At 54.4% G+C, this 23848-nt stretch overlaps 1 protein-coding gene across 2 annotated transcripts in view; it reads left to right on the top strand.

Moving 5' to 3' along the window:
* The window catches only part of SPTB (spectrin beta, erythrocytic), a 130919-nt gene that overhangs the window by 101335 nt on the left and 5736 nt on the right, over positions 1-23848 (top strand). For both annotated transcript variants that reach the window (XM_027554327.1, XM_027554325.1), the window contains exons 23-33: positions 2383-2661; positions 4217-4347; positions 5249-5453; positions 5716-6090; positions 7658-7902; positions 9022-9160; positions 9614-9698; positions 10280-10476; positions 10775-10824; positions 11290-11368; positions 22363-22625. In XM_027554327.1, the coding sequence (XP_027410128.1) occupies positions 2383-2661; positions 4217-4347; positions 5249-5453; positions 5716-6090; positions 7658-7902; positions 9022-9160; positions 9614-9698; positions 10280-10476; positions 10775-10824; positions 11290-11368; positions 22363-22625 (2048 nt within the window). The remainder of the gene's footprint in view (positions 1-2382; positions 2662-4216; positions 4348-5248; positions 5454-5715; positions 6091-7657; positions 7903-9021; positions 9161-9613; positions 9699-10279; positions 10477-10774; positions 10825-11289; positions 11369-22362; positions 22626-23848) is intronic.

Here is a 23848-nt window from a genome sequence, read left to right as displayed (position 1 = left end):
ACATCTGCCCACAGAACCCAGAAACTGTGCCAGGGCATGAATTAATTATACTAAAAGTGGTTTCTTGAAACCTCCCTCTAACTCTTTGCTTCCAGTTGGCATGATCATGGCACTGAGGCTCCAGTGGCAGCATGTAGGTACCCAAACTAGAAAGTGGTAGAGATAGGGGTTCCACTAACACATCAGCCTCCAGTTAAAGGGGGAAGGCTGGCAGAAGACAGTATCCTTGAGGCTTCAGTTTCCTCTACTATAAAATGAGCCACCTCTGGTCCTTTCAACACTCAAAACTTTAGTCTCAGAGTTATTGCCAAATGATTTTCACCTCCCTGGGCTGAATATGGCTATTTCAGGAGAAGGGCAAGAATAATATGGATGGGGTTCCCCTTAACATGAAGGGAAAGACAATCTCTTGGGTGAGCGTGGCTGCTCCAGTAAAGATGATTTTAGGCTAGCCCCACTAAAGCTGAAATTCCATTTTATCATTCCTTCTATTGCAGTAGTCCGTGTGCATCAGACTCACCCAGAGGGCCTGTTAAAACACACTTGACCGGGCTCCACCCTAGATCCTCTGCAGCATACTCTGGGAGCAGAGCCTGATAACTTGCGTTTCTATTAAGATCCTAGGTGATGCTGATGCTGTTGGCCTGGAACCCCACTTTGAGAACCACTGCTCTAATGGCCATCACTGTGACTAGAACCCAACCTGCAAGGTGCCTCATGAAGGGTTCTCAACTCTAGCTGCACATTAGAATCACCCAAGGGAAACCTTTAGACATACGAGTGCCTGGGCCCCATCTCAGATCAACTCATTAGGATCTCTGGGGATGGGGTGGCCCTATCTATGTCTAGTTTCCCCCAGTAATTCAATGTTCAACCAGGGTTAAGAAGCACTGTCCAGCCTGGCCTGGCTCCCACCTCCCCCTGAATCTTCTGTCTTATCCCTTTCACCCTCCCTCATAGTATTCTACCTTGCCTGGCCCTTTGGACCATACAGGTTTCCTTCCAGGGACTTCCTTGACACTGGCTTCCTTGACACAGGTCCTTTGGACCATACCAAGGTTTCCTTCCAGGGACTTCCTTGACACTGGCTCTGTCCCCCTGCCAGCAATACTCATCCTCCAGATCTCTGGAGTTTCTTTCTCTCATCGGTCACGTCTCACTCAGATGTTATCTGTACAGAAAACCCTTCCTGGACCGCCAGCTAGAGTGGCCACTGCCACGCCTCGGAGAACAATCTTCATCTTGGTGTCTGTTCCTTGTATCACCTGTTATCTACGTTCATTTATTTATTTACATGTTTACCCTTCCTCTACTAGAGTGTACACTTTATGAGGGCAGGGGTTTTGTTTATCTTGTCCCCATATTGTCCCTAGAACTGGGCCTGTTACCTTGGAAATAATTTAATAACTAGGTATTAAATGGATGGAGTCAAGGAACAAGATGTCCTAAGTAAGCACACTGAGCAGAAGCCTAGGAAGGAATTTGCTTCAAAGGAGAGAGACAGAAATAGCTTTCTAGTATACCTGAAGAGTTCATAGATCTCAGGGAAAGTAAACAGGTGAGTGGAAGCTGACACCCTGGGTTGTTTGCATACAATTGCAGAGACCACAGGAAATTGTCTGACTCGAGATTCCAAGCATCAGGTGTAAAGGTGCCTTTCAACAAGTTAGGTGACTTACAGGTATTGATAGTTCCATGTATTTTGAATGCTGACGGTCACAGCACTGGCCATGTATCCTGTTCTTGCCCATCACCAAAGTGGGAAGAAAATACCATTTTGGTAACTGAAGTCTCAAGCAGGAAATAATACAAAGCTCAGAAAAGATTTAAGAAATAGAAACAGAAAACAAAACAAAATCCTACCCTGAATAAGGAACAACTGCTGACTATTGTTTTATACAGAGTAAAAGTTGCTAAAATCAGATCCCAGAAGGCCATTTAAGAGTCGTTTTCCAAAAACAAACAAACAAACAAACAAAAGTCATTTTCCTCTCCTCCACCATGCACAGCAAATCGAGCTGTGCTGAAATCGAGCTCTACTGAAACAGGAGTAGGGAGCCGTCAGGAGCTCCGGCTCTGGGATCCAAGAGAGCCGTGTTCAAATCCCACCCTGTCACTCAAAGCCCACAGGGACTTTAACCGCTCTGTGTTGGCCTCCAGTGTTTATCTCAGAAGCTCACGGGAGGGTGAGAGGAGGGTGGGTGGACCCAGCACTGCACTGGGCACATGGTCACAGGCCGTTTTTACGGCCACCCGCTCTGCTCAAGCTTCCCTAAGTGGTTCGGGGCGAGAGGTGCCCGGGAGGGGCCCTGCGCTGCCCTGCATGGTGGGAAGGCCAGCCCCTGAGCCTTCAGCCCCTGAGCCCTTCCCCTCTGGCCACAGACGCTGCAGAACGAGATCTTGGGCCACACGCCCCGGGTGGAGGACGTGCTGTACAGAGGGCAGCAGCTGGTGGCAGCGGCCGAGATTGACTGCCAGGATGTGGAGGAGCGCCTGGGGAAGCTGCAAGGCTCATGGGACACACTGCGGGAGGCAGCGGCCAGCCGGCTGCAGCACCTGCGGGAGGCCAGCGAGGCCCAGCAGTACTACCTGGACGCGGGCGAGGCTGAGGCCTGGATCGGCGAACAGAAGTTCTATGTCTTCTCCGACGAGAACCCCCAGGTCGGCTCGGGCAGGGTCCAGGGTTGGGAACCAAAACCAGCTGAGAAGAAGAGCCAGGGGGGAGGAAGGCTGTCAGGGGGGCACCTGGAAGGCCAGGTGTGTGAGGAGTGAGGGCAGTGGGCAGGGGTCCAGGTGCCTTCAGGACACCCCTCCTCTTGAGAACGTATGATGCATGTACTCCAGCCGGGTGCCCTGTTCAGTCGCTCAGTCGTGTCCAACTCTTTGCAACCCCACGAACCACAGCACGCCAGGTCTCCCTGTCCATCACCAACTCCCAGAGTCCACCCAAACTCCTGTCCATTGAGTCGGTGATGCCATCCAACCATCTCATTCTCTGTCATCCCCTTCTCCTCCTGCCCTCAATCTTTCCCAGCATCAGGGTCTTTTCAAATGAGTCAGCTCTCCGCATCAGGTGGCCAAAGCATTGGAGTTTCAGCTTCAACATCAGTCCCTCCAGTGAACACCCAGGACTGATCTCCTTTAGGCTGGACTGGTTGGATCTCCTTGCAGTCCAAGGGACTCTCAAGAATCTTCTCCAACACCACAGTTCAAAAGCATCAATTTTTCGGCGCTCAGGTTTCTTTATAGTCTAACTCACATCCATACATGACTACTGGAAAAACCATAGCCTTGACTAGATGGACCTTCTGAAGTTGGCTGTGAATTTTAGTGTGTGTATCTATATCAAATCACTTTCACATTATACATTTAACCATGTAGCATTTCTTACTAATTCCTCTACCTACTCCTATATTGCTTCTAGTTTCTCAGATGTTCAGTTCCATTCAGTTCAGTCGCTCAGTTGTGTCCAACTCTTTGCGACCCCATGAATCGCAGCATGCAGCATGCCAGGCCTCCCTGTCCATCACCATCTCCTGGAGTTCACTCAAACTCACATCCTTCGAGTCAGTGATGCCTTCCAGCCATCTCATCCTCTGTTGTCCCCTTCTCCTCCTGCCCCCAATCCCTCCCAGCATCACAGTCTTTTCCAATGAGTCAACTCTTTGCATGAGGTGGCCAAAGTACTGGAGTTTCAGCTTTAGCATCATCCCTTCCAAAGAACACCCAGGGCTGATCTCCTTTAGAATGGACTGGTTGGATCTCCTTGCAGTCCAAGGGACTCTCAAGAGTCTTCTCCAACACCACAGTTCAAAAGCATCAATTCTTAGGCGCTCAGCTTTCTAGTTAGATTTGCTCTAACCCAAGAGTTCTTCACGTTTTTTTGTGTGTCAGGGGTTCTATGCAGATGTACTGTGGTGGGAGGGTGTGAGAGGTGAGGTTAGGGGATCTCTAAAAGCTGGGGTGATACAGGAAGTTTTCATGAGGAGAAAGGTTGGACCAGGGCCTGGGAGGGTGGATGTCAGGTAAGAATTGAGGGCGTCGAAAGGAAGGTAGGATGCGGGCATTGCCGGGCACCGGGAGTAGCAGGAAGAGACCGCACAGCGCTCCTGGGGTGTCCCGCAAGCCTGGCCCTCCCGAATCTCGGGCACCTCCTGGAGCTGGGCTGTGACCTGGATGAAATGAGCTTGTGCCCTGACAGTCCACTTCCTCCCAGGATGAAGAGAGTGCCATCGTGATGCTGAAGCGGCACTTGCGGCAGCAGCGGGCGGTGGACGAATATGGGAGGAACATCAAGCAGCTGGCTGGCCGGGCCCAGGGCCTGCTATCCGCAGGCCACCCCGAGGGGTGCGTGTGCCTCCGGAGGTGACCTGGCCAGGTCCTGGTCACGCCCCCTGCCCCTGCCAAGCAGGATCCCTTCAGGTCCACGAGTTTGAGAAGTCTACCTTCTGGACTGCTGGTTGGCCCCAGTTCCCTCTTGCATCGTGGTTTAGTGTGACTTCAAACAGGGCTGATGGAAGGAGGCCTGGTTGGCAAAGAGATTAGGGAACAGAGTAGCAAAACTGCCTGCCTGGTGAACTGAGAGCTCCCATCTTTGGAGGAGTTAGTCTTCTGCATCTTTTAGCCTAGTCTAACTTTGCTTTTTGTGTGTGGTCCAGAAGGTAGGTCAGGATCTCGCAGTGTCTCGGCAAAATCATTATATGCCGTCTAAACTGTTGAGTGGTGTGGGTGCAGCGTCAGTGAAGCCCACTGGGTCAGGCACCTCAGGCTGCCCCCAAGCCTGGCCCTGTCCTCAGGGCACCCACAGCAGCCACTTCAGCATCTCCTAAGGACCCCCAGGGACTGAAGAGCCCCTGGTACCGCACATCCCTCCCTAAGGAGCCAAGCAGGCCTGCTCCTGGTGGAGCCAGGCTCAGATTGCCCACTCCCCTGCCAGCCTCCTTGGAAGAACAGTGGAAGAGTTCTCCATCCAGACCAGTCTCTCTGAGCTTCCCAGAGTCAGGGGCAGGGACAGGAGGCAACTCCTGGCAGAGGACACATTTCCTCATCCCCTGAAGCATCATGGTCTAAGGGATGGTTCCTTTTCTCCCAGTTCTTCCCCATGAAAAGTCACTGCCATATCTTTGAAGCTGTGCTCCCCCATGCATCCAGGCCTCAGGGCTGGGAAGGAGGAAGCGGGCTCCTTGAAGCTGGCTGCCCTGGGTTCTTGGCCGCCCCCTCTGAGGACTTTTCTTGTTTTGAATCCCAGAGAACAAATCATCAGACTTCAGGGGCAGGTGGACAAGCAGTATGCAGGGCTGAAGGATATGGCAGAGGAGCGCAGGCGGAAGCTGGAGAACATGTACCACCTGTTCCAGCTCAAGAGGGAGGTGGATGACCTGGAGCAGTGGATTGCAGAGAAGGACACGGTGGCCTCCTCCTCGGAAATGGGGCAAGACTTTGACCACGTGACTGTGAGTATCCTCGGCCCCTGCTTGCTTAGTCTCCCTCTGATGCAGCAGACCTGGGAGCTGTCTCTCCCCTTCCACGCTCACACACACACACACACCTGCCAGGTGCAATGTGCCGCAGTGATGAGGGCTCCCCCGTGTGAGCTCAGGCACCCTGGGGAAGGTGTCAGAGCCCAGCTCCAGGCGGTGGCAGGTGCCATTGGGAGTCTATGTGAACCCAGAGCCCTGATAACCGATAACCACGTTTCCATCTACCCTTGTCCAGGTGCTCCGGGACAAGTTCCGGGACTTTGCCCGGGAGACCGGGGCGATTGGGCAGGAGCGGGTGGACAACGTGAATGCCATCATTGAGCGGCTCATCGACGCGGGCCACTCCGAGGCAGCCACCATCGCCGAGTGGAAGGACGGGCTGAACGAGATGTGGGCAGACCTGCTAGAGCTCATCGACACGCGCATGCAGTTGCTGGCCGCCTCCTATGACCTGCAGCGCTACTTCTACACCGGTTCCGAGATCCTGGGCCTCATTGGCGAGAAGCACCGCGAGCTGCCCGAGGATGTGGGGCTGGACGCCAGCACCGCGGAGTCCTTCCACCGCACACACACTGCCTTTGAGCGGGAGCTCCACCTGCTGGGGGAGCAGGTGCCTCTGGTCCCCAGCTGTCCCTCCACCTTGCCCCTGACTAGCATCCCTGGGACCCTGTAGTGTCAGGTCCGCTCCTGGCTTCTAGAGAGGAAATCTCTGGAACAGGCACTCCTTAGAGAGGCAACAGCTCCAGGCAGGAAGGCAGGGAGCAGAGGCTTTCAAATGTTCTTTAGCTTTAGAACTATTTCCCTGGTGGCTCAGATGGTGAAGAGTCTGCCTGCAATGTGGGAGACCTGGGCTTGATCCCTGGGTCAGGAAGATCTCCTAGAGAAGGGAATGGTTACCCACTCTAGTATTCTTGCCTGGAGAACCCCATGGACAGAGAGCCTGTCGGGCTACAGTCCATGGGGTCGCAATGAGTCGGACATGACTGAGCGGCTAACACTTTCACTTTAAATGGAGCCTTTCCCAAAACCCAATGCACAATACCTTAAAATGCAATTTATCTGGTTGTCAGAGTGTTACAGAATCATTAGTGAGTCCACATGTAGCGCTTTTCTAGCACCAGGTACTGTTCTAAGCAATACACTCAGCCACACTCTGAGGAAGGGAGTAATGTCTTCTGCCTTTTCTAGATAAGGAAAGCAAGGCATAGAAGGGTAATTAAGTTGCCTGGAAACATGCAGCTAAGCAGGATTCAGATCCTGGCAGTCTGGCTGTAGACTTTGAACTCTTAGCCATGGGGCTGTTCAGCCTTTCCAAGTGGGAGCTAGAGGGGGGCCCAAGATCAGCCTAGACTCCCCCCTCCCATCATGGGGTGCCCCCTAAGGCACTACTATAGGCCCATAAGATTCTGCAGAGTCCAGAGTGGTGAAAAGGTTGATGGGGGGCTAGGTCACTTTGGGGGTGCTCACCGGGCTTCCAGAGGAACAGGGAGAGCTGGGCTCACTTGCAGTCTTGCACTGATGCAGTGGGATTTCAGGAAAAGCACCAAAGTATTAATAGGTGGGACCCCTGGGTCACCAAGAAGGGGACAGCCTAGGGATTTGTCATCCAGCTGGAGGTGCCTTGGGGATGCCAGAGCCCTTGAGGCAGGTACTGCCCCACCAGGGTCTCGGGAGTGAGGCTTCACTGCCCTGGGGCCCGCCTCGAACAGGGAATGGCATCATGAAGAACGATCTGGAACAGGGAGTCGAGAGACGCCTCCAGTCCCAGCTGTGCCCTCTCCAAGCATGCATGACCTCAGGCCAGTCATGAGCCTCCCTGAAGCTCAGTTTCCTTGTTTCAGAAACAGGGATAAGAACAGTACCTCTTTGATGAGATTGTTATAGACAGAGAGAGTCATAAAAGGTGCTTAGAGCAGTGCCCGGTATATAATTACTCTCATAATCACACATCAAAGGGCACAGAGCCCCTCTCACTCCCAAATCCTCATCAGAACCCAAGGGGCGCTTTGGGTCAGCAGAGGTGCCAAAGCAGGGAGCCTTCTCTCCAGCACCCAAGAAGTGGGGAGCCTCCAGCACCGTCCTCAGGAGGGAGACCCAGAGGAAGCAGACACTCTCATCCATCCTAGGCCCAAGACGTGTCGGCCTGGGAAACAACAGTCAGTTTTGCCCCATCACAGGTACAGCAGTTCCAGGATGTGGCCGCCCGCCTGCAGACAGCGTATGCTGGGGAGAAGGCAGACATCATCCAGAACAAGGAGCAGGAAGTGTCTGCCGCGTGGCAGGCGCTGCTCGACGCCTGTGCCGGGCGCCGCACCCAGCTGGTGGACACGGCAGACAAATTCCGCTTCTTCAGCATGGCCCGAGACCTCCTCTCCTGGATGGAGAGCATCGTCCGGCAGATCGAGACCCAGGAGAAGCCCCGGTGAGAGCAGCATCCCCACCCCTGGACGAGGACCGGGATGCCAGCCCGTCCTGGAGGGGTCTCCCAGACTGTGGGCACGCAGGAATCCCCAAGGGGCACCTGAGGCTGGGTCCAGGCAGAATCTTAGTGGCTTAGCTGCTACTAGGAGGACTGACCATTGCAGAGTAAAGAGAATCCTGAGAGTGCTGAGAAACACATCTGTCATTCAGATTCTATCATGGGGCACAAGTGGCCACGGTTGTCAGTAAAAATAAATAGTTTATGCATCAAAAGCTGGGCAGGTCCAGAAGTGGTCACTCTCCTCCTAGCATTGGCTTTTGGGGACCTTTTCCCTAAAACTCGGGAAAGGAGCTCATTGCCTATGAGAGATAGAGGCAGGTATGTGGGCAGTTGGCCAGGATCGGAACTCACTACACACTTTGTGCCCATCTCTGGCCCTCTGCCTCTAGGGCGCCTGTCCTGGTGGTCAAATTTTTATATTTAACGTCTTGACTGAGCTTATAATTCACATGCCACGGCCTCCAGCCGCTTGGAGCGCGCCGTTCGCTGCTTGTTTCACACGGTCACAACTGGACGACCAGCACCCCTGTATAAGTTTAGGACATTTCCATCACCTCAAAAAGAAGCCTGGTACCCCTTAGCAGTCATCACCCCACTCCTATCTCTTCGCAGCCCTTGGCACCCTCTAATCAGCTTTGTGTATCTAAATTTACCTATTGTACACTTTGCACGTGAGTGCGATCATAGAATGTGTCGTCCTCTGGGACTGGCTTCTTTCACTGTCCAGTCTTTCCAAGGTCCATCTACGTAGCATATATCAGTACTTCATTCCTCTTTATTGCCAAATGTAACATTTCTGTGTGTGTGTGTGTGTGTGTGTGTGTGGTTGCTGCACCCCTGCCCGTGTCCTGACCACTGGCCGAGGGAGGCCACTAGGGCATCAGTGTTCCTGCTGGACCGGGCAGCTGGCAGGACTTCCTGGCTGTCCAGAGAGAGAGGAGGGAGTGGGGTCAGACTCCCAGGCGGATGGGGGGCCCCCCTCTGATTGGGACTTGATGTCAAGTGGCCAGAGTCACCCCAAGTCCCCCTTTTCACCAAACTCCCAACCCTGCCCCTCAGGGACGTCTCCTCGGTGGAACTCCTCATGAAGTATCACCAGGGCATCCAGGCGGAGATAGAGACCCGCAGCAAGAACTTCAGCACCTGCCTGGAGCTCGGCGAGTCCCTCCTGCAGAGGCAGCACCAGGCCTCAGAGGAGGTGGGCCAGCGGGACGGACACGCGTCCTCTCCTGTTCTCGCCTCCACTCCTGCCAGGCCAGACAGCTTCCTGGGAGGGAGCCTGTGGGCCATGGAGGCTCATCTTTCTTTCATCCCAGGAGCACTGGGGCTCTGTGCCGCCCCAGGGATTTACAGCCTCACCAAACCCATTCAAGGAGCTGGCTGCTTCAAAGGGCTAGTGGGCTCATAACCCTCCTAAACCCTCTCGTGTGCATGCGTTGGGCTTGGCAATCCCTGCTTCCTGGGTGAGACACATTTAACCCCAGAGAGGTTAAGTAACCTGGCCAAGGCTGCTCAGCTGGCAGGGCCAAGACTTGACGCCAGGGCTGTGTGACCAAGGCCAGCCGGCTTTGCAGGGCCCTTCCGCACACCGCCTCCCACAGTGGGGGGAAGGGTTGCCAAAGCCTGAGCTGCCTTCCCTTTCTTCCCGCAGATCAGGGAGAAGCGGGAGCAGGTGGTGTCCAGGAGGGAGGAGATGCAGGAGAAGTGGGAGGCCCGCTGGGAGCGGCTCCGCATGTGTGAGTGAAGCCTGGGAGCCAGGCAATTGGGGAGGGGTGGGTGTGGATGCAGGGAGGGGTGATGACACAAGGCGGTGGAGGAGACGAGGCCCCCAACACACACAACACCACTCACCAGCAGAACTCAGGGTCGGGAGCCTCAGGGGTTGCGGGGAGGAGGTTCACGGAGAAGACCCAGCAGACACGGTGCTGGAAGCCCACCTCTGACAGCCAGCACCCACTCCCTGTCTACCCTCCTGCTGGACTGGTGTCCCCATAGAGCTGTGGCCTCTCCCGGGGTCAGGCTAAGGCTCTAGTGCATCCCAGCTGTTTGACCTGTGGTGTGTGCTGCACAGAAGGGGTTCTGTCCTCCGCGGCTGGAGACCGGAGGGGTGGGGAGAGCCCACCACTCGGGTGGGGGCTGCACAAAGACCTGGACCCTCCCATGGCTGCTTGTGCACGTCTGTGAATGAGTGAGACAGCCTGGGAAGACAGCCCGGTCCGCCCGCCCACCAGCTGCACGTCTGTCTGTGAGCGGACCTCCCCTAGGCCCCCTAGGTCCGGGGGGCGCTCACAGACCCCAGGCCTTGTTGTCTCGGCAGTGCTGGAAGTGTGTCAGTTCTTCCGGGACGCCTCCGTGGCTGAAGCATGGCTGATCGCCCAGGAGCCCTACCTGGCCAGCCGGGACTATGGACACACGGTGGACAGTGTGGAAAAGCTCATCAAGAGGCATGAGGCTTTTGAGAAATCTGCAGCCAGCTGGGAAGGCCGCTTCGCTGCCCTAGAAAAGCCCACCACGGTGAGCTGGCAAGGGGTGGCCCAGAGCAGTGGACAGCCTTGGGGGTCCCTCCAGTCAAGAGTTCTTAGGCGGTTTTGGGGGACCTGTGGGCAATGTAAAAGGCTGACCAAGTGGGGAGAGCGGGAAGGAAACAGGAGTGGGAGGAAGGATGGACTTTTGAAGGCAAGAGACAAGGGGAGCTGATTCTGGAAGGAATGAACATCAGATATGTTGGGTACAGGGAGCCTCTTTCGGGGAAGGCTGTCAGAGCAGGCTCCCCTCGTGGCTGCTCTGACTCCTTGGCCTTTCCCTTCCCTAGCTTGAGCTCAAAGAGCGCCAGACCCCAGAGAGAACCGAGGAGGAGCCTGGGTGAGTATGGGGAGGACTGGCTGGAGCACTCTGCTGAGGGGGGGCGAGGGGGAGGGGAAGGACGATGCTTCTACTCGAAACAGGCCCCTGACATTTTGACACACCATATGTGACCTCTCACACCTGGGCCACTGGTCAGAGAAATCCAGAGTGTCTGGAGCTTAAAGGTGGAAAAGAGACTTCATTTCCCCCCAGTCCTGGGTGTCCTGGAGTCCTCATGGGGAAGGATGGGAGGCGGGCCATGGCTGCTGCACCGTCGCCCCCTGTTCTGGGAACCAGCTGAACATGTGTCCCAGAGGCCGGGCTGCCTGGAACCAGCCTTTTCTGAAGCATCTGCCTTCACTTTGCAGATTGTGGAGCTGCAGACTTGGCTTGTGTTTTTTGGGGAGGAGGTTGGAAGCCAGGCCTTGGAGATGGGCTCCGGCCTCCAGCCTCGTTTCTGAAGTGGGACATTGTTTTCCGTAGGCTTCAAGAGGAGGAAGGCGAGACAGCAGGGGAGGCTCCCCGAGGTCCCCACCAAGCCACCACTGAGAGAACATCCCCGGTCAGTTCCCTGTCCCGTTTGTCTAGTTCCTGGGATTCATTGCTGCCAGAGACCCATCGTCCCGACTAGGCTCTGCGGGGGCAGAAGGCCAGGATGGGTACACCCCCACCCCCACCCCCAGAATCCTTCCACCACTTTTCCTTTTTTACTTAGCTTAATTTCTAGAATAATTCCCCTCCTCCCCTCAATCAAGAAGAAACTGACATGCCAGCCCACTGACATGACTCCCTTAGTTTGGTTTTATGTGGTCTAATAAATTTTGTTATATAAACACATCCCCATCTCCATCAGGGGGAACAGTTTATACAGCAGGGATGATCCCCTTTTATACACTGTCCTTTCCCCCCTGACATTGTCCCTAACTCAGTACCCCCTGCACACGCACACATCCACATACACACATACTCACAAATGGGCCGTGTGGTTTCCCTGCCCCAACCGTGGCATTTAGGGGAGTGAAGTGGACACGTTCACCCTCTAGTAGACTCCTTTCACTGAAGCAGAGGCCCCTCCCCACTTTGCATCTTCCTGGCCTGATGCCCATGGGTCAGTGAGCTGGAGACAGAGATGATTCTGAGGCAAGAATAGACTTGAGGGAGCCCTTCAGGAGGAAAAGAGAGCCCCGGGGATTCTGCCTCAGAGGTCTCCCACTTGTAGAAGGGAGGATGGAGAGGAGGGGGGTACCCAAGGCCCAGATGTCTCCAGGGCCTTGCCTGGCAGATCCTTTAGCTGAAAGGACCCGGGAAGTCTATGCAGGAAGTCTGGGAGGCTCTGACCCCGGTTTTGGGGAAATGTCCTGGGAGCCGCTGACTGAGAAGAAAGCAAGAACCCAGCATGTGCCTTGCATGGCTTTGCCACTGCGCGTCCACCACCTGTGCAGGTACCCAGTTAAGCTTGCCTGAACTTTTAGGAGTTCTTGGTGGAAATTTCTGGTATGACATCAACCCCAGAAACATGCATTTCCTGTGCAGAATCCCTGTCAGATCTAGATTTCGGCCCTTCCCAGACTTCTGAGACACACACACACACGCACACACACACACACAACACAGACACATACTCTGAGCTGCCTCCAGCCCCACCAGAGGCCTCCCTTTCTGAGCTGCACCAGCCCATCATGTCCAGCAGAGGGCACTCCTGAACGCCCTCTGGAGGGTCTCTCCCAGGAGTTCCCTCTGAAGATCCCCTTGTGGCAGTGTGGGGGTCTCCGGTGAACTTCGCCCTGGCCCCTCCTTTCCCAGAGACAGCCTCACTGGAAGGAGAGAGAACTCTGGTGGGGGCTGGCACGGACTGCGGACCCTGGGGCTGTGACTTCCTGCCACCCGCGCTTCAGCTGTGCGTCCCTGTGTGTCTGCGTGCGGTGGTGTCCCAGGTCTGCGGGTTCCTTTGTGACTGCCTGAGCGATCCATCCATTGTCTGTGTCGTGTACGTCTGTGCAAATGTAATTACATGTGCATCAGAGCCACCTCCATCCAACACCTGAATGCCGCTGGATTTGGGGGGAATAAAACCTGCTTGGACCTCAGTGTCTCTCTGGAAGGAGGAGTGAGCCCACTTGAGACCCTTCCCAGAGAGCCAGCCGCCCTGCCAGGTGGGGCAAGTGGCCTGTGCGCGGTACCAGAAGGAGACCAGATGGCAAGTCAATGAACACCAGGCCCAAGGCCTCATGCAAACAGATTTCCTGCCGCCCCTCCTTTCTGAGCCCTTTGTTGAGTTTTCATGAGGATCCACAGAACTCCAAGGGGCAGAGTGGGATACCCCTTTGTTCTTTGATATGAGAAGAGTGGAGAAAGAGTCCCATGCAGGTTGGAAAACCTTTCCAGAAGCTGCAGGCCTCTCCCAGGAAGGCTGGCAGCAGGAAGGTCTGCTGAGCCTTCTCTTGGGCTAGGCTGGGTGCTCGTGCTGTCCTGTGTCTGCAGTCTGGTGTCAGTGCCCCGTGGGACAGATCCCTGCTGTGTGTGGTCTGGTGTCGGTGCCCCATGGGACAGATCCCTGCTCTGTGTGGTCTGGTGTCAGTGCCCCGTGGGATAGATGTGTGCACTGTGGCTCCCCGTGAAACCCATCACTAGTGCATGCCAGCTTCCTGCTTGGGGGAGCAGACCAGGCGCCTGAACCCCTGTCCGGACTGCTGCACAGCCCACAGTGACCACCCTGCCAGCCCTACCTGCTCCTCCTTTCCCGGGTGTGTGCACACACACATACGCACAGGCAGGGGCTGGAACGCTATTCCACGCATTCGGTTTTTTCCTCAAGCATATCATTATCATACAATCCATCGCCTCCATCACCTCCTAGCTTTCCATGTTAGAGCATGTTCCGATTTAAAAAAAAAAAATCCATTCTACAGGTAAGTATGCAGGAGTGCGTGAGATTAAGAAGAAACAAGTTTTCACAAATGGCAAAATTCCTGGAGTGAAATTTTGGAAGTCTAGATGTTGGGTTCCAGTCCTTCATGTAGAAATGTCGTGAGAGATTTTAGACAAACATCCTAATCCTCCGGGGTCTCCTTGCCCTTTATAGATCTCTCTCTGCAGGATTACAGAAAGTCCAGAACGTTCCTGAATGTGAACCATGTACCTAAATAAAGGGAGGGTTGGGAGAGAAGGGTTTCTCCATTTTCGTGGTGTTCTCAGCTCTGAGGAACCTGGTTCAGTGGTCAGGTGCCAGCTGGCGTGAGGCTGGAGATGGGAAGAGATGGCAAAGGGCTAGGGTGATTTCCTTGGTTGCCTAGGGAAGAGAGGAAGGCAGGGTTGAACTTCTGCTTCTGCCAAGGCCAGGAGGTGGACTGAAAGGCTACCCTGAAGGTGGCCCTGGGGTAGCAGAGGGGGGCCTGGCAGCAGGCTGAGCCTCCCCCCTCCACACCCTCCACCTTATGTGTCTCCCCTTCACCCTGGGTGCGGCTCTGGGGAGGGCTTGGAGGTCCCGCTAAGCACCCTCATCTGCTCGGCTCTGGCTGCCTTGGAATCCTCAGTGTAACATTTGTGGTGAGATGCAGAGGTTGATTTATGGAGAAGAAATGGTATTGCAGAGGATCCGAGCCAACCCAGGCTTGGGGGCCCCCAGCCCCGGGGGCCTCTTCTGTGCCCTGTGCCTGCTCTAGGAACTCTCCCAGTGGAGCTGCTGTAACGATGAGCGAGAACCCTGAAAAGGGTTGGTGCTTCTAGTGGGCTGCCACAGCAAGAAAGAATCTGCCTTCGGGGTTCACTGTTTTGGGGCAAATGTGCCCTGTCTTACTCTGAGCCCCAAGGATGGATTCCTCTGTGGTGCAGGGACTCTGGGGCCAGGCATCTCAAAAAGCAACTGCCTGGATGCGTTTCATTCTCAGGCCTTCATCAGGTTGTCAGGGAAAACTCTCTTAGCCAAGCACAGCTCACAGACATCACTCTTCCCCATGACCTTCCAAGTCTGCCTGCAGCTGGCTTCCCTGAGGGAAGACTTGCCAACTCATCTGGGATGAATAGGAGGGTCCAGACCCCCAGGTCCCTTGTCTGTCCCTTCCAGAGCCTTGGAGGTTGATGTGGCTTCAGGCAAGTTACCAGCACTTTCGAACATGAGGGATGGTGTCCCGGGACTGAGTGGGCACTGGATTGCAGCTGCTCACCTTTCAGCCAGTGCCTGGTGGCTCCAGCTGCTGTCCACACCTTAGCAATACCCACCCACCGCACCCCCCACCCCCAATCCCCAGCTCCAGCCTCCGCAGCAGGCAGCCTAGAGCTTTAATCAGCTGCCAGAGGCCAGACTCTGACGTCCTTGGAGGGAAGGGATGTGGGTGTGGACGCAGCAGCTGTGCTGCTTCTTGCCTGAGCAAGCTCTCTCCATCCTTTCTACCGGATTGTTTCTCCCCTCCCACTCCGAGGCCGAGCTGAGCTGCTGGTTCAGGCGTTTTTGCAGCGAAGGTAAATGGTGTGTTTGTCCATAATGAGCAGACCCGGTCGGGAAAGAACATCAGTTTTCCCATGAACCTGGGTGTGTCTGTCTCCCCAGAATGCCTGAATCAGCGCGGCAGGGCTGTGTCTGCCTACAGCCTGGCACCACGCCCTGGCACTCTGGGGAAACTGGCTCTAGGCTCTTTCTGGACATCTGTCCGAGGCTGGGTGTGCCCCACTCTCTATGCTGAGGTTGGGCGTGATCTTCCCAACCCTGCTGCTCAAAGGCAACCAACCCCTAGGTTTGTCTGCCAGTCCATGTTTCAGAGCATCCCAGATCTCGATAGACCCAGCATGGGACTCAGTTAACACTGAAGGCATCTCAGAAATGGGGTTGGAAGTTGCCAACTAGACCGCTGGGTGTCAGATCCAGATGGGGGAGTCAGTGTCTTCCTTTTGGTTTGAATGCCTGGCTCAGAGACATCAAGCAGCTTCCAGTTCCTCGTGGCAGGGACCTGAAGAGCCCACACTGGTGATAGAAATGGTGAAGACAGCCCCTGAGGAAGCCTCATTCTTTCCCCTAGGATGGTCATGGGGGAGACCTTCCCTGTCCAAGGGGACCCTGCACACTGCCCTCCCTCCCCCTCACTTCACCTGGTGGCCTTCTGCTCTGCATCCCTCCCTTGTCTTCCCTGGTTTCCAGTGACTGGACTCTCACCACAGTCCTTCATCTCTTAGTTCAGTTCAGTTGCTCAGTCGTGTCCGACTCTTTGCGACCCCATGGACTGCAGCACGCCAGGCCTCCCTGTCCATCACCAACTCCCAGAGTTCACTCAGACTCCTGTCCATGGAGTCGGTGATGCCATCCAACCATCTCATTCATCTCTTAAACATCCTCCAGAAGAATTCTAACAGTCGGCCCCCAGGGCACAGGGCTGAGCCACTCTGCTGCCCTTCCCACTCTTCATGAGAGCTTCTCCCCTCGGCCCCCAACCTGGAGGACTCCCCACCTGGCCGGCCTCAGCTCTTCCCGCGTGTTTCCCTCGTTTAGAAACAACTCTGTTCTCTCTTCCGGCATTTGTCTCTGCTCACCCTCTGTTCCCATCTCTCTGGCTGCCCTCAACTCTTCTCTTGCAAACAAGTGTCTTTTGAACAGTCTTCCCAGCCTGTCTGCTGAGAGCCTTCTCACCCAGACAATGAAAGCCCAGACCACAGACATTTAGGGAAGGAAGAAGTTCTCGGCTGCAGAAGTGGCCAACTTCCCCTCCCTGTCGTCTCGCGGGGCTATTTGGTTGCCTGAGGTATTCAAGCCTAGGTCTTGTGTGGCCCCCAGCCCCTCTTCTGGTCCTTTTCGGCATGGCTCTGACACAGTTCCGCTGCCTCAGCTCGTCAGCCACGCATCTTCTGTAAGCCAGACTCCCCTTTAGACCATGAACCCCGTTGGATAGCCCCTTTTTCCCAAGCAGTAGTGCCTCCTGGTCTCTTGCAGCAGGACTTAGTGGGAAGAGCTCAGGGTTTGGGACCAGACCACTGCATCCTCAGCTTTCACTCAGTAGTCGTGTGACTCTGGGCCCGTTACTCATTCTCCCTGGCCCTCAGTTTCCCTCGTCTATGAAACAGGCATACTGACGCCCACCTCTCAGAAAGGGTGAGGACAGCAAAAGAGAATATAGGTAGAATGCCCAGCAGGCGACTGTCTTCATTTTCCCTTCACTCTTTTCTCCATCTCTCACCACAGTCCTTCATCTCCTAAACGTCCCCCATAAGAATTTTAACAATCGTTGCCAAAACCCTCCCAAACCAGCCTTCCTGCAGCGCCCCTCCCCGGAGACCCCCTACACACACTCAAGGCGCAGTTCTTGCTGTGAGGTAGGTGGGCAAGACCTCTCACAACTAAGGTCCAATAGTATTTGTTTGGGATGCATCCCCATACCCCGTTTCTCATTTACCAGCATTTCCTTCAGAGAGAAGTTCACATGCATTTCCTTGCTTGTTCATATATCTGGTATCACCGAGCATCTTCTAGAACGTCTCAGAGACCCTGTGGCCACACCCCAGGTGGTTTTTCTCCCTGGCTGGAGAGTTGGTTGTCTGTGTGCGGGTCCCTTATGCCACCTGCTGGCTAGGTCTGGAACTACACCTTCAGCCCCTTTATTCCGCGTAAAAAATGGACCCATCCTGTCCCCCTCCTTTTCACCTTCTTGAAAGTCCTCTGGGGAGGAGACATCTGCCTGCTTTCCCCTGCCCAAGTCAGCTTCCTAGCAAGGCAGGACCCTACAAAGTCAAGCGTACAAGACTCTGCAAAGACTCTGAGGTGGCCACGCCCTGCCCGTCAGGAGCTCAGGCCTCTCCTTGTCTGATTACAGTTCTGTGAGGTCCTAAAAGGCTCTCCTGTCTGTGCCCTTTCCTCCCCTGATGGTCCCACAGCAGCCAATACTGCCTGTCCCCTACCCTACTCCAGCAGCCAGCACACACACCTAGCTCAGATGAGCCCTACCCACCCACCTCAGATGCACCCCACACACCCATCCACCAGTCCCCTGGGCCCCCAAACCAGGGAACAGAGGCTCCAGGCTTATTCCAGGCGCCATCTCAGGCCCTTCTCTCTCCTGCTCTTACTCCCACTCATGGTCTAAACTCCCCATCCATTCTGACCCGACACCCAGAGTTTCTCCCAAGTGGCTGGATCCTCCTTTTTTCAGAGTGTCCCCAGCTCCTCTGGGCAAGGGCTCTAGGCTGGGCTACCCCTCAGGTGGAATCTATGCATCCTCCTGCTGACCGAAGGGCTGGAGCAGCACGCCTGCCTTCTGCCACGTATCACGGAGGATAGAAGGGAGTCAGATTGTCTCAGCTATCCAGGGCCTTGGAATAGAGCCTGCCTGTCCCTACAGCACACAAGTAGCCGACCCCCTCCTGGTGTCTGCTGTCCTCTGCCTGCAGAATCCGTATCAGAGTGCAATATGGTTCCTGGGACAGCAGAAGTGCCTGCCCTGCTCTCTTAGAAGCCGGCACAGAACATATTCACCCCTGGAGACTATAAAAGGAGGACCCTTTTGCCCAAGCTATGCCCCTGTCTTTCTCCTGTGTCCCTTCCCCCAGCCCAGGAGGGAGAGAAGCCCCGGGTCTGAAAGGAGCAGCTGCCACCAGACCCCTCCGCCTCCACCCTCATTCTTGGCTCTTTCCTCCTCAGGCCTTAGCCTTCAGGGTAGAGAGGTGAGGATGTGTTTTAAATTGTCTCCATGTGAACAGTCAAGGAAACAGAAGAAATCTTTGCGTACATCGGAAAACCCCTATTTTCCAAAGCCCACCCACGACCTGGCTGCTTAACTTTTGATCACACTGGCCATGGGCTCTGACTGTCCCTGCCAGGGAATGTGGATCAGGCACCCATCAGGAGGAAATACACGAAAGGTGAAATTAAGTCGGGAGGCAGTCCTGGAAAAATGTGTGTTTTCAGAGGAGACTTCCCAAAAGGAAAGGAGCGTGGAAATGAAAGTATAGGAAGAGAATGTGGACACAGAAGCCTGTAGTAAAACCAGTCCCAGGAGGGCAGAGGCTGAGTGAGGGGGTGAACAAGGCCGAGAGGTTCTGCTGGGTTTCCCTCCCAACATCTGCCAGGGCATCTTCCATGACCCACCAGGGAGTCCGGAGACCCTGGCCCATTGCCAGGAGGAGCAGAAGGGCCAGCTGGGGAGAGAGGATGAAGGGCTTCACTACCTCCCCAACCTCTATGCCTGAGTCAGAGGGTTGGCCTGACTGGGTGCACAGAACCCAGGCTCCCAGACTCAACCTGCCACTCCTGCCCTTCCTCCCTGCTGGAGGATGGTCCAGGCAAGGCCTTAGGGCCTCCAGATCCTTGTGGTCAATTCTGACTCATTGCCAACACTCAAACATATAAATCCTGCAAGATGCATAAAGATGGGTGTGGCCCAGCCACAACTCTCCAGAGGCTCTAAGACAAGGAAAAGATAAGAACCCTAAGGACGTGATAAAAAGTCAGGCCTGCCCAATTCTTCAGTGCATACTCTTAACTGGAAATGAAAGCTGTATGACCCTGGGTAAGTCACTTAACCTCTGAGCTCAGACTGTCTCATAGATTGAAGGTTTTAGACTAGAGTAGTGATTTTCAACCTTTTCCAGCCATATTATTCCTGTCTTTAAATGGGATCTTAGGGAACCCCAGATTAGTTTGTTGACTAGTCCTAATTTAGAAAAAGTTTAGTCGCTCAGTCGTGTCCGGCTCTTTGCAACCCCATGGATTGCAGCCTACCAGGCTCCTCTGTCCACGGGATTTTCCAGGCAAGAGTACTGGAGTGGGTTGCCATTTCCCTCTCCAGAGAATCTTCCCGACCCAGGGATCGAACCCGGGTCTCCCACATTGTAGGCAGACGCTTTACCGTCTGAGCCACAAGGGAAGTCGTTTAAGTCCTAATCTAGGGGATGCAAACATGACCAGCTTTACCTTTCTTCCAACCACTGCCGTCAAACATCTCCACTGAACCTCCGCTTCCCATTCCTTAGTGCCAGCTCTGGCAGACATTGATCGTTTTTAACTGTTAAAAAGTCCAATCAGTCTCTTTCAGTTTGAAGCTTTGATCTGATGTCCAGAATGGTACCCAACTCCTCTCATTCTCCATTTCTCTATTTTGGATTTGATCCAAGGTCTGAAGGACCCACAGTGGGAAACATAGTGTCTGCTCTTTCCTGGCTCCTCCCCAGCACTCTCCTGGGCCTCCATCTTCAGCTGGGACAGAGTAGAAAAGAGGGCAGTGTCTCCTTACTGCCTGAGGTGGTTCTAGTCCTCCTGGGCTTTCAATGGCCTTGGTCCCCACCTGCTTGGGGACTACAAGACCCTTCCCACCTGGTGCTGTAAGGTCCTCAGCAATCAGACCTTTGAGGCAGAGTTCTGGACAGATGTCTCCAGCTAGGCTGCCTTCCTGGGTGCTTATTTGGCACATAGGAGACCCACCCATTCCTGTCCCAGCTGGCATTCTTGCGCTGCACTCGAAAACAGACTGCCCCTTGTTCTCTCAGTCTGTCCTCTTCTCTCTCCTGCTGCAGTGGCACAAAAGTGGGTCAGCAAGGCTCTGCATAAGGAGGTACCCAGCCAGGGGACAAGAGTCTGCTTCCCCTTCTCACAGGCACCTGAATACAGCCCATGGTTCCACTAGAGGCCCCTCACTTGGCTTGGGTGGGAGCTGGGAGGATCCTGTCTTCCATTCAGTTCAGTTCAGTTCAGTTCAGTTCCTCAGTCGTGTCTGACTCTTTGCAACACCATGGACTGCAGTACACCAGGCCTCCCTGTCCATCTCCAACTCCCAGAGTTCATTCAAACTCATGTCCATAGAGTCAGTGATGCCATCCAATCATCTCATCCTCTGTTGTCCCTTCTCCTCCTGCCTTCAATCTTTCCCAGCATCAGGGTCTTTTCAAATGAGTCAGTTCTTCCCATCAGGTGGCCAAAGTATTGGAGTTTCCACTTCAGCATTAGTCCTTCCAATGAATATTCAGGACTGATTTCTTTTAGGATGGACTGATTGAATCTCCTTGCTGTCCAAGGGACTCTCAAGAGTCTTCTCCAACACCATAGTTCTAGAGCATCAATTCTTCAGCGCTAAGCTTTCTTTATAGTCCAACTCTCACATCCATACATGACTACTGGAAAAACCATAGCTTTGACTAGACAGACATTTGTTGGCAAAGTAATGTCTCTGCTTTTTAATATGCTATCTAGGTTGGTCATAGCTTTTCTTCCAAGGAACAAGCGTCTTTTAATTTCATAGCTGCAGTCACCATCTGCAGTGATTTTGGAGCCCCCCCAAAATAAAGTCTGTCACTGTTTCCCCATCTATTTGCCATGAAGTGATTGGACCAGATGCCATAATCTTAGTTTTATGCCTTCCATGGAGAGGTGCAAGGAGGCAAAAGCCACAGCCTTTCCCTGGGGCATTGACTCCTTAGGTGGTGATTCTTCATCAGCACACTTGAGCGCATGAAAAGCTTGTTAAGAAATACCAATGCGCAGACCCCACTCCAAGCTAGTTAATTCAGCATCCTGAGGATGGGTCCTGCGCATATTTTGTTAAAGCTCTAGAGGTGATTGTAAAAGGCAGCCAGGGTTAGGAACCACTGCCCTCCTCCGGCAAAGCCCTGCCAAATGAAGGGGGCAGGACCAGTTATTCCCCCCATGAGTTGGGAGGGTCTGGGTTTCCCTGGTGGCTCAGTGTAAAAGAACCCACCTGCCAATGCAGGAGACATGGGTTCAAATCCTGGGTCGGGAAGATCCCCTGGAGATGGAAATGGCAACCCACTCCAGTATTCTTGCCTGGGAAACCCCATGGACAGAGGAGCTTGGTGGGCTGCAGTCCACGGGGTCGCAAGAGTCAGACACGACTTAGTGACAAAACACTAACCTGTAGACTTAGGGCCTGGTGCCCAGACACAAGTTGAAGGTAACAAACAAGTTCTCATCAACTTCCCTGGTGGCTCAGATGGTAAAGAATCTGCCTGCAATGTGAGAGACCCGGGTTCTACCCATGGGTTGGGAAGATCTCCTGGAGAAGGAAATGGCAATTCCTTCAATATTCTTGCCTGGATTCTCCAGTATTCTTGCCTGAGAGAATTCCATGGACAGAGGAGCCTGGCAGGCTACGGTCGCAAAGAGTCAGACACGATTGAGTGACTAATACTTGAGAGTCGTACAACATCCTAGTACAAATGTTTTTTTCTTCTATCTTAGCAGCAGAGCCCTTTCGTCATTTGAAATCTGACTTTGAAATCTTGTCAGAGCTCAGGTCTAACTCAGTCAGAGTTGGAGCCTCTGACAGGAAGCCAGGGTGGGCACCTGCAGTTGGGCAACAAGCAGGGTCAGAAATCCCCTGGCCCAGCCCCTTCAGCTCACTCTAAGGACCTTCTGCTCCTATTGAGGTTGGAGAAAGAGGGAGTTTGGGGAAGCAGGCCAGGTGGACACCCACAGCAGGTTGGGGAAGGGCCAGGGTGGGTCAGGGAGGGCAAAGAGAGAGGAACCAGACTCGGGTGAGGCCTGCTGACCTCCCCTGTTCAGCCGAGAGTGGCCGCCCGGGTCTGGGCCCTCAGCAAGGTGCGCTCTTCCCATATGCCCTGGAGCAGGGGGAAGAAGAGAGGCCATGGCCCCAGGACTTGCAGCCGCCACCCCCACCAGGGCCCCACGAGGACGGGCAGGAGGAGAAATCCAGCACAGATGAGAGGCCCGCCACAGAGCCCCTCTTCAAGGTCCTGGACACACCGCTGAGCGAGGGCGATGAGCCTACAACGCTGCCGGCCCAGCGGGACCGCGGGCACAGCGTGCAGATGGAAGGCTTCCTGGGCCGGAAGCATGACTTGGAGGGGCCCAACAAGAAGGCCTCCAACAGGTGTGTCGGGGAGGGGCCATGGGGCCACAGGATGCGCAGGGCTATCCGAGCAGTCTGTGGGTGAGGAGGCCCTCTGCCTCTACTCTGAGAGTTCCTGGGTGCCTTCTGAGCCAACTCTGGGGGGCTGCTTGGCATGGTGGGAAAGCCTGTCTTCAGCTGTGGGCTTGAGTTCAAATCCTATGACCTCATACTAGTTACTCAGCCTCTCATTTGTAACATGGGGATGGTGGGGGCAGCCTGGTGCAGAGCAGGAGAACACTAGCTGGTACTATGCCAGGGCAGGGTAACAGGTAGGTCTTGGCACTAACAAGACCTACCTGTCCTTGATCCAGTCCCCCTTTTTACCCAGTCTGGGCCTCAGTTTCCCCAGCCATAAAATAGGGAAGGAGAAAGAGCTGACCTATATGCCATCTGGAGGGCCCTCCTAGGAATGATATGACCCTGAGGAACTCATTCAGAGGCAGTCGTGTCCTTGAGTGTGGTCTACTCGGGGGATGCCGCGACTCAGAGTCTCTAGAGGCCTCTGCCTTCAGGCAGCGGTCCAGGGTCTCAGAGAAACAGGGCAGTGTCAAGAGGTTGAAGCCAGCTCTATTCCCAGGGCCAGCTGGCAACATACAGAGAGCCTGGCTTGGAGGACACACCAAAGTTATTTCAAATTCCAAAAATGAATTTGGGGCCCGACCACCCTGAAGAGGTTTATTGCTTTATATGGAGGGGCTGCAGGAGAGGGGAAACTAACATGTATAAAGTACCTACTATGCGGCAGGCATTATGTCAGGACTGACAAAGTTTTCACAACCACCCTGTGATATTGAGGTTTCATTTTCCAGATGGGGGAAACCATCTCAAAGAGGTTGTCCTTTGTCCAAGGCAGGATTTTACTCCTCCTTAGCAACTGCCTTACTTGGGCTACCAGCTCAGAGAAGTTGATGAGGGCCAGGTCTGAGCAGAGGATCCCTGAGCTGGTATCGGAAATCTGGGATTTGTGGAATGGCTCTGCAGCTAGCTTTGAACGGGTCGAGTTCTCTCTTTGACCTTCCAGTCCTTCTTCCCTATGTGCTCTGCTAGTGCTCCACCTTTCTGCCCTCAAAAAGGAGTGGGGGAGGGGGTGGTGAGGAAGAGGAGGAAGACGCGCTTAACGCTTCTCATTGCCCAAGGACAACGTGCTCTGTATTTGTCAAAGAAGGAGCTCAGGTGAACTCCTTTATGAGCTCACTTGTTGG

The sequence above is a fragment of the Bos indicus x Bos taurus genome, chromosome 10, assembly GCF_003369695.1.
Source record: "Bos indicus x Bos taurus breed Angus x Brahman F1 hybrid chromosome 10, Bos_hybrid_MaternalHap_v2.0, whole genome shotgun sequence".
Classification (NCBI taxonomy): domain Eukaryota; kingdom Metazoa; phylum Chordata; class Mammalia; order Artiodactyla; family Bovidae; genus Bos; species Bos indicus x Bos taurus.
Note: the sequence above shows the minus strand (reverse complement) of the source record. Positions and strands in the feature narration are given on the sequence as shown.